Genomic DNA, 10,144 nt, shown 5'->3' on the forward strand with positions numbered 1-10,144 from the left:
GTAGAGGGTAGAAAGGCATGGACCAGGTTCTTTTAAATCTCATACACTGAACTGAACAAGGCTCAGACAAACAACAAATTAACAGCAACAGTTATAGGGAAGAGAGCAAACTCCTTAAGAGTCTAGGAGTTGGTCAGCAGACAGAGACCCAAGGTCCTTAAGGCTCTGGTGGCTACCTCTCTGCTAGGGGTGGTCAGGTACTCGGGGAAGGGCCTTTAGTGAGCTTCTGAGATCATCTCTCTGACCTGCAGGCCAGCTGACCATTATCAAATCTAGACATGAAGCTCTGAAATGAAGGTTTTATGGGTTTGCAAGAAAAACAAATATACAATTTTTCTCGGCTTCCTCAAGTAGTCCTTCTCTGTCCCCTGCTTCAAGGTCAAGGATAAGGACAGGGAGGCGGAGGTGGAGAAAAGGGGAAACAGACTGAGAGAGTTTTGGAATTTGCTTTTCTCAGCTTCCTCAGTTAATGCTTAGATGTCTCCTGCCTCAGTACCACAGTAACTTTTGTGAAGGCAGAAGTGTCTATGCTGGAGAGAAATCAGAACCCCATATAAGAACACAGATGAACAAATACAGAAAGGAAAAAGAACTGAGCCGTGAGGACATACAGCTTGCAAGAGAGAAAAGGAGCCACAGAGACAAATACAGGCAGGAGGACAGACTTGTTAGGAAGAGGGAGGAAGATAAAGGGACAGGACTTCAGTTTGGATACTATGGGATCCAGGACCTGGAATTATTGGGATTTGGAGTGAGGGGTCCACAGCCGCTGAATTCCCAGTTCTTGCCTCCACGTGATATAAGAATTCAAAGCAGAGACATGAAGTGCAAGAATGGGAGCAGGAAGAGGTAGAGAGAGTACACATTCAGCAGGGCATGCAGGCCGCCTCGTGAGGAGAGGCATGTGCCCCTCCTCAGTTCCGTAGCCCCCCTTTACTGGGGAGAAGGTGGTAGCTTAACACACACACGGTCCAGTCTGGTGCGTGTGATGTCCTCTGGAAGATTTTCAGGGTGTCTCTGCATGGAGCTCAGTGTACATTTGTGCATGGTGTCTTCTTCATTGTGGAGGAGACTCAGGTGCATCACAGCAAAGTGGGTGTGTTGAATTGGGGTGCAAAGGGGCAGAGTGGGGAGCTGGGCTTGGAAACAGAGACTGCTGGAAACCTCTCAGCTGCTTTGTTGGATGACTGAATCCCTGCTTAGCCCATATCAGAATGGTTACCCTAGAAGAATTCCGATGACTGTAAAGGTATCTGTTAACTGAAAACTCCGGCAAACTATTGGCTGCAGAAGCAGCTCCTTCAGTCCCTAACTGATAGTGATCCTGCCTATCTGGAAGATCCTCTAACAACCACTGCAGGTGATTCCCTGACAGGTGAGAGTTGGTCCTCCTTGTGCTCTATGTCACTTCCCATCATTGCTCCATATCTACATGGCTAAAGGCAGATCATGAAGTGCCCATCGGGCCAATCATTAAGTCAAATGTGGAGCAAGTGGCCTGCAGGGCAAAGGAGTTACAAAGCTGCACAATTTATGTTTGAAATAGATTTATTTATTTGAAAGGCGAGTTACAGACAGAGGGAGAGACAGAGAGAGATCTTCCATATGCTGGTTCACTCCCCAAATGGCTACAATGGCCGGAGCTGGGCTGACCTGAAGCCAGGAACCCGGAGCTTCTTCCAGATCTCCCACGTGGATGCAGGGATCCAAGTACTTGGACCATCTTCCACTGCTTTCCCAAGTGCATTAGCAGGAAGCTGGATCAGAAGTGGAGCAGCTGGCACTCGACTGCCCATATGGGATGCCAGCATTGCAGGTAGCAGCTTTACCCGCTAAGCCACAGCACCAACCCCAATCATCATATCTTCTTTCTCTCCTTGACTATCCAGCCAAATCATTAACCTCTATGTATGCATTCCTGTAGAATTGATTCTCGGGCCATCTTTCTTTAGGGCAAAATGGGCAATGAAATTTGTTTAAAATCACACTCACTGGAAAGAGTTCCTTATTCTTTCACTGCAGGGCTACCCTTTTCTGGGGCTGAAGTCCCTTTCTTTTCCAGCTCGCATGCAAAACCATCTATAAACTAGGCTCTTGTTTTTTCAGTCAGTTGGTTATGGAGTACTCTTGTATGGAGGGCAGTATGGCAGTATGCTGAGAGCAAACACGCCAGGAGTGATAGCTCCTGCTCATCCAACTAACCCTTAAGACCTGCCCAAGCCCAACCCCATAAGCACCACACAGTGAAGGAGTTACTGGCAAGCCTACTCTATGGCTGGGTAGTTCAGACTCTAAGTTCATGGAGGGAAGTTGGTGTCCTAGAGTCAAGTAGGGGTTAAGTTTCTATCACAGCCCAAGAGCAAGGCAGCAGCTGATGCTCAAAATGAGGATAATTAGTTTTCAAAGCAGGTATGATTTTGTTTCAAAATCCTGTGGGTGGACCAGTGTTGTGGCACAGTAGCTTCAGCCACTGCTTGCAAGGCTGGCATCCCATATTGTAGGCTAGTTCAAGTCCTGGTTGCTCTGCTTCTGATCCATTTCCTTGCTAATATGCTGGGAAAATAGCAGATGATGGATCAAGGACTTGGGCCCTTGCCAACCATGTTGTAGACCTAGATGGAGTTCCAGGCTCCTGGCTTCAGACTGGCCCAGCCCAGTGAACCAGGGAATGGAAGATTTCCATCACTCTTCCTTTCAAATAAATAAACCTTTAATAATAACAACAACAACAGCAGCAACTGCATGGGCTTCTACTCTGATTCTTATTAGGACTTTATACAAAGTCCATACAGCACCTTGATCAATCGTAGATATTTTGAATTGATTATAAGTAGGTTGCCATAGAAGTAATCTATCGCTCAAACTAGGACAGTTTTGAGTGAAAGGAGGCAGTAATAATAAATATGCTGGGACAACAGGCATAAATGAAAACTACCCTAAGATTTATGGTCGTCTAGTCAAACAGCCAAGTGACTTACTTGTTTGCTCTGCATCCTCAACCAGCCAGAGAGTGCAATGAAAGAAAATTTTGAGCTCTCAATTCCCTCCTGAGTTAACTTACTAAATTTCAAGGCAAGACATGTTCAAACATTTCAGGCAGAAAAGATAAACATCTAATCAATTTGTCAAACTGCAGTGTGCAGGAGAGGCATCTGGGTGGGTTGTTAAAACAAATAACTGAACCATATACTCAGAATTCCTAAGGCAATAGCCAGAAATTGGGGCCTGAGAATTTGAACTTAACAGAAGCCCAGATGACACTGATGGGCCACACGTTGTTTGTTTTTTCTTTGTACTATTTGTTTAACTCTTTACTTGCTGTAGGGTTAATCTTATGAGTATAAAGTAAACTGAAACTAGATCTTTGTAAAAATTAAGAGTGTGAATAGGAGAGGCAGGAAGAAGGGTGGGATTGTGGGCAGGAGGGCGAGTAGGTTGGGAAATATCACGGTGTTCCTGAATCTGTACATATAAAATACATGAAATTTGTAGATCTTAAATGAAATAAATAATTTTTTTAAAAGAAACACTGGTCTACAGATAAGAAAGGGCAAAACTCAAGACTGTCTTCAGTTTTCTCCCCAGAGCAACATCCCATACCAAAAGAGAATTGCGTTATTGCTACAACATGCTGAGGAAAAACTCTTCCTAAGATGCAGTTAACTTTCAGTGTTACTGACAGTTTTCATAAACCTGAGCACATCCAGAGAACATTGCCAGAAGGAGAACTTTTTGTGAAAGTTATGTGGGGCTGAAACTTCTCCCTGTAAGAAGAAAATCCACTTTAATTGAAAGGAAACAGAACAAATTCAGTAACAGGTCTTTATGCTACAGGTCGCTATGCTACAGTGCTGGCCCCTGGCAACAGGTCTTAAAGGTCCTACACACTATGTTGTAGATCACATTTTTTATTCCTGGTAATAAGACATAAGGGTTACAGTATGTTTATGAACTCCCTGTCTAAAGAAAGTTTGTATATACCAACTAATTCAGATGAGTTTTCTAGTAATATAAAACTTGACATTGCTCTGTCTTTAACCACTATTCATCTGCTTACTTTCCTTCTTTTTAAGGCAAGGAAATCAAGACTCCCTGTTGTCAAGCTGTCTGATGACTTTTCTGAAACGTAAACCTTGATGTTTGTCAAGAATTGTGAAATAGGCTTGAGGGAATTACAGGAAGTCTGAAGGTGTGGCTGGTCCAGGTCTTGATGCAGGCAAAGTTCAAATTCACCCAAATGAACTCCGGGAAAACACCCACAAGGAAAGTGCAGCTATTTCAATACAGATTTATAGGAGATCAGAACAGGTTTGGATGTTTAAGATGCCCATCAGAATTCTTCATTTCCCTTCTGCAGAAGCTGGAAAATAACCTTAAGTGAAAATTATCTTATTTAGGCTGTCTAAATTTTAACAGCAAAATGAAGTCGGAGGGTGAGGTGCTGTGATATAGTGAGTATGAAAGTATGCTTGGCCAGCGCCGCGGCTCACTAGGCTAATCCTCTGCCTTGCGGCACCGGCACATGGGGTTCTAGTCCCAGTCGGGGCGCCGGATTCTGTCCCGGTTGCCCATGGCCCAACTACTTGGGCCCTGCACCCCATGGGAGACCAGGAAAAGTACCTGGCTCCTGCCATCGGATCAGCACGGTGTGCCAGCTGCAGCGCGCCGGCCGCGCTGGCCATTGGAGGGTGAACCAACGGCAAAAGGAAGACCTTTCTCTCTGTCTCTCTCTCTCACTGTCCACTCTGCCTGTCAAAAAAAAAAAAAAAAAAAAAAAAAAAAAGTATGCTAGCATTCACATTTTCATACTGGGACATCTATTTGAAACCTGTAGTTTTAAAGCACAGTGGCTCAAACTGCTCAATCACTTTTTTTTTTCCATAACCTTGGAGGGCTCCTTTAAGAAATCAAATCTCTTGAAATAAAGGATTCAGAATTTTACAATTCCTATAGCTTCACCTCATTTCCTTTACTTCTGGGAAAGTTGAACAAAGAAATTTTCAACCAAAAAATAAGAGTTCATATGAACACATTTTATTTTATTTTTTTAAAGATTTATTTATTTGAAAGGCAGAGTTACAGAGAGGCAGAGGCAGAGAGAGAGAGACAGAGAAAGAGAGGGGTCTTCCATATGCTGTTTCACTCCCCAGATAGCCGCAACAGCCGGAGCTGCGCCAATCCGAACTCAGGAGGTAGGAGCCTCTTCCGGGTCTCCCACGTGTGTGCGGGGGCCCAAGCACTTGGGCCATCTTCTACTGCTTTCCCAGGCCATAGCAGAGAGCTGGATCAGAAGCAGAGCAGCTGGGACTTGAACCAGTGCCCATATGGGATGCTGGAACTGCAGGAGGCAGCCTTACCCTCTACACTAGGGCACCGGCCTCTATTTTATTTTTAAAAGATTTATTTATTAATTTGAAGGGTGGAGTGACAGAGAAGGAGAGACAGAGAGAGAGAAAGAGATCTTCCATCCACTGATTCACTCCCCAAATGACTGCAATGGCAGGACTGGGCCCGGCTGAAGTCAGAAGCCTGGAACTCCATCTGGGTCTCCCACATGGGTGCAGGGGCCCAAGGACTTGGGCTTATTATTTTTTTCAAATTCCACTCCTTCACTTAAAAAAAAAAAACTTTATTTATTTATTTATTTATTAGAGAGACAATGAGACAGACAGCAATCTCCCAGCAAGTAGGTCATTATCCAAATGCCTACAACGTTTGCAGCTGGACCAGGCTGAAGCCAGGAACTCAGTCTGGGTGGTGGGGGCCCAGTTACTTGAGCCAACACTGCTGCCTCCCAGGGTAGACATTAGCAGGAATCTGGAATTGCGATTGCGAGTGGAGCTGGGACTCTAACTCAGACACTTCAACATGGGATGCAAGTCTCCCAAGTGGTGTCTTAACGGCTATGCCAAATGCCTGCCCCCAATCTCTTACCTTTTGATTGGTATATTTAGACCGTGCAAATGTACAGTAATTAGTGACATGTTAGCATGTTCATCAGTTATTTTATTATTTATTTTCTATTTGTTACCTCTGGTTTTCATTTCTGTTTTTCTTGCTTTCTGCAGTTCACTTGCACGTGTTGTAGGACTCCATTTTGATTTATCTATAGCACTTTTGAGTTTGTCTCTTTAAAGAGACACAATGGTTACTCTGGGTGTTATACATGCTACTTAAAACAATGTGCCAACAGTTACTACTTCAGATGAAGTGTGGAGACCTCACTTCTGTTTAGGTTCCTTTGGCTTCCCCACCTTTAAATATCATTGTTTTGAATATCAGCTGGCTGCTGTGACAGGTGCTTTTTCCTGGTTTCTGGTTTCGTCATTCAGCCCTAGCATCTCTGGGCAGGGGAGAAGAGGTTCGTGTCTCTACAGTTAATATGGCTTCCTCAACTGAGCCACTGAATTTACCTTGGTCCCCCTTCCTTGTTCCTCTTTTGCATTTTAGCATCTCTCGCCAGAAAAAAAAAGGACTCTTTGGCCTAGCTGGGAATAAAAGTGCTTCCCCTGGTCATTTATTTGCAAGTGGTCCCCTTGCCTGAGGTTGCTAGAGAGACTCTGTCAGATCCAGGGAGGAGAATGAGCGATCTGGCTTCCTTCGGTTGCTAGGTGGAAGGCAGGAAACACCTTCTGTTGGTTTGGGGGATGCTCACTTCTGTGCTGCTCTGCTGGCGCTCCCCTCCAGCTCAGCACCCTGCAGAGACCCCCTCTGGCTGTTTCTTGTGCTATTCCCAGGACGTATAAAGCTGTACTTAGCAGGGAGGCGCTGGGAAGGATGGAACTATGCCATCTTGTCCGGGCCAGCAGCCCCTCACCTACTGAATGCCATGCCTACATTTTCTGTTGGAGCCGTTTTCTTTTCCCATTTTGCTCACTTAGGGCTGCTTATCTGAGGGTATCAAAAATCCCAAAGAAACGTTTGCCCAGTGCAGGCACTGGCCTGTTTTTCCCACATGTAATTAAATTATTAAGGCTGGGGGGGAGGGGGAGGCATGTGTTGATATAATAAGATTGAACTTGATCTTTAGGCCATACACATAAGGAAACTGTTGAAGGACATACACACACACAATCTCTGCTCAGGCGGGGTCTACCTCTAGTGTATATGGATTCATGCAGCCGCCAAAGGGGCTGGAGCAAATAGCAGGGGTGAAAGAGCCTGTTACACAGACAGCCCAGCCCTTTACTCCTGGAGCTCTCTGGGTGGCCAGAACTGCCTGCACGCATCTGCTTGGGAAATCTCGGCTCTGAAAGGCTGAGCAGTGCCAGGAGAATGGTGATCCCAGAACCACCCAGCTTGGGCTGGCCCTGCTCTGAGCTTTAGTGACCAATAAGGCTTCATACAAACAAGTGCACCTGAGTAGAGGAGCAAATATGCCCAGTACCTTTTATTTCTTACTTAAGTATACACTGTGGGGCTCCCAAGAAGCATTTAAAGTGATTTTGTTAAATGAATACTTAAGAAAATATGTTAGATGAAGGGGGAAAGAGCAGGAGGAAGACGAAGGACAAGAATAAGGCTGGTGTAACACTGCTTCTTGATTCCCCTCACTTAGAATAAATAGCTCCTACCAGGTCACACGGCTGGGGTATTCCTGGGCCATCTCTGACGGGAGCCTCAGGAGCCATCAGAACTTGGCACAGAGGCAGCAGGGTGGACTCCCAACATGGAAGGATGCTCAAGATATCCAAGAGGCGGACATATTCCCATGGGAATTTTCCTAGGACACCCCACAGGTGTCCTGTTGCAGGAGAACATGTCTGGTCTCTTCTTCACGACTTCTGAGTTCTCGCTTTGAGTTCCGTGGTTCAGAGCCACAGAACTCAGCTGAAGCCTCAAGCTAACAAGTTCCTGAGGGATCATCTCCCAGTTAAGGTCCACTACGAGTCAGACTATATGCAGAAAGCGTGAACCAAGGCTAGAACTACGGCCATGAATTCCGCAAACTCTCGCTTTAAAACCTGTTCAGTTTGATGTGCAGGATCTGAGCCACACCTTTAGGTGCGCGCTTGCAGCGTAACCTCGCGTCAGCCGGAAGTCGAGGTCCAGGCGAGCCGGGAAGGAGCGGCAGAAACAGCGGTGACTAAATGACCACACTCCTTCCGCTATGGGAGCTCTCTCTCTCCTGAGGAACAGAACACACACACACACAAACACATAAACAAACCCCGTCAGCCGGAATCCAGTGTCGACGCGAACGATACCCAGGTCCCGAGCGAGTGGCGGCTGCTGGGAGGGGAGATCCGAACCTAAGGCAGACTTCCTGACTCTTCACAAAGCCAGCCTCTTCCTCAAGGCCTCTGCTTCCTTTCTCTCCCACCTCTCGCTAGTCCCCTTCAAACGCCTTTAAGTTCTGAAAATTTCCTAGTCTTATTGACTCTGCCTCTGGCTCTGTTTTTTTTTCTTAACAGCTGTTAAGTCTCCCGTGCACTAAACAAGAGCCCCATGCTCGTTTGTCCATCTTTCTGCCAGCCCTTCACGAAGACAGCACCTGCTCTCCTGATCTATTTCTTCCCAGCCCTTTTCTAAAGAGATTCACTCCGCACCTTAGTATTTCTCTGAACTCAGTCTTCAAAGATCACTGATTCTTCCTGACCTAACGCAGTAGCCTTTCTCCAGAAGTTACTCCACTTGGTGTTCCGACTTGTCCCACCCGTTCAAGGGTCAGGACTGTGGTTCACATTTCTGTTTCCCTAACCATGTGTTGAAGGGCATTGTTCCAGCATGGGATATCTAGAATGGTTCTAAAGGTGAGCTTCCTCGTCTTACTCGGAATAGGAAGATGAGGTATCTTCCCGTCTCCTTAACATACTGTGTGGAGTCCATCGTCTGTGTGTAAGTATTCACACTGTTGCTTGAAAATCTCTGTTTCCACTTTATCAGAAAAGTAGGTATTAGGGGACGCGGTTTCTGAATGTTCTCTGACACAAAAGTGTCCAGGGGAGTGTCCAGTGCTCACTGAAGTAACACTGAACATGGTGTGGACATTTTGTTGAAAGATTTAAAAAAAAAAATTTGTTAAATCAAAAAGTCATGGGGAAAAAATGAAAAAGCCAGAATTCGCTACAAGAAATCTGAGTTAACTTGGAGAGAAAGGAACACAGTAGTTCACAGGCCAAGTCTGGGACAAGCCAGAACCGTCTTGGCAAGCCCGGCCTGTTAGGGAAAGACTGGAAAGAAAGATACGTGGTTTGCGGGAGGCCAGAAGCACAGGGGCCACTCCTGGGGCTGCAGCTGGAAGCTCTGCTTCTCTATTTCTGTGGTTGTGCTTCCAGAGGAGTGAAAAGACCACCACTATGAAGTGCGAGGCTCTCAGCTGGAACCCTAGCTGTGGCGCTGGCGGGGGAGGGGTTCCCTCAGTGTAACTCAGCATAACTTCCATTTTCTCCTGGGCACCGTGCAGAGAAGCTTCTTACCCAGTTCAGGCGCCCATGAGGTCAGCCTTTGTTACTGTCTACGGGTTATACACTGCGTGTGAGGGAGAAGTTTCCAGGTAAACCAAAACACTTTTGCTTCATTCATATTCCTTTGAATACCTAGGAAATCCTTTTTAATAGAATTTCTAGGGGAAAATAAAAAAGTAAAGTGTGCTACAGTTCTGATGTGGAAGGCCCGATATAGGATCTTAGGAACGCAGAAACTTCAAAGATCTGTGATGGAAGATCTCCATCTAGTGGCCAACTTGTGCCATAATGCTTGAACTTAGCCACAAGCAGCACTGACCTCAGACACTGGAAAGCTAACTAGTGTGGACTCACCCAGCTTCACCGAGGAGAGGTGGGAAAGGGAGGACTGACACTGGAGACATTTTGTCCCGTGAAAGGCATTCAAACTTCCAGCTACAAACAAAGACAAAAAACACTGCATCCCTCAAAGTAATCTGCAGAATCAAGCTTTGAGCCTGGGCTTCTGGTCAGCATTAGAACAGAGGTGGCAAGTTGAACTCGCTTGAGGTAAAGTGATAACTCTTTGGGAGATAAGGGGCCCAAAACAATGGAGGCTTTTCAAGTGACTGGGAACAAATCTTTGCATCTCAGGAGTGAGTTTATAACTGAAAATACTGTTTGTGTGTGGTAGAAGTGCTACTGTGTAAACCTTGATGATAAAAAACATTAATAGTTTCAGAAAATGAGGAAGAAAA

General features: G+C 45.7%; 1 protein-coding gene across 7 annotated transcripts in view; it reads right to left on the reverse strand.

Moving 5' to 3' along the window:
* Nucleotides 1–5,012: 5,012 nt before the first annotated feature.
* Nucleotides 5,013–10,144, reverse strand: part of ILDR1 (immunoglobulin like domain containing receptor 1) — a 38,503-nt gene continuing 33,371 nt past the window's right edge. For all 7 annotated transcript variants that reach the window (XM_070072204.1, XM_051859263.2, XM_070072202.1 and 4 more), the window contains one exon: nt 5,013–8,128. In XM_070072204.1, coding sequence (XP_069928305.1) covers nt 8,087–8,128 — 42 coding nt within the window. In that variant the 3' untranslated portion in view covers nt 5,013–8,086. The remainder of the gene's footprint in view (nt 8,129–10,144) is intronic.

This window comes from Oryctolagus cuniculus, chromosome 4 (assembly GCF_964237555.1).
Source record: "Oryctolagus cuniculus chromosome 4, mOryCun1.1, whole genome shotgun sequence".
In the NCBI taxonomy this organism is placed as follows: Eukaryota; Metazoa; Chordata; class Mammalia; order Lagomorpha; family Leporidae; genus Oryctolagus; species Oryctolagus cuniculus.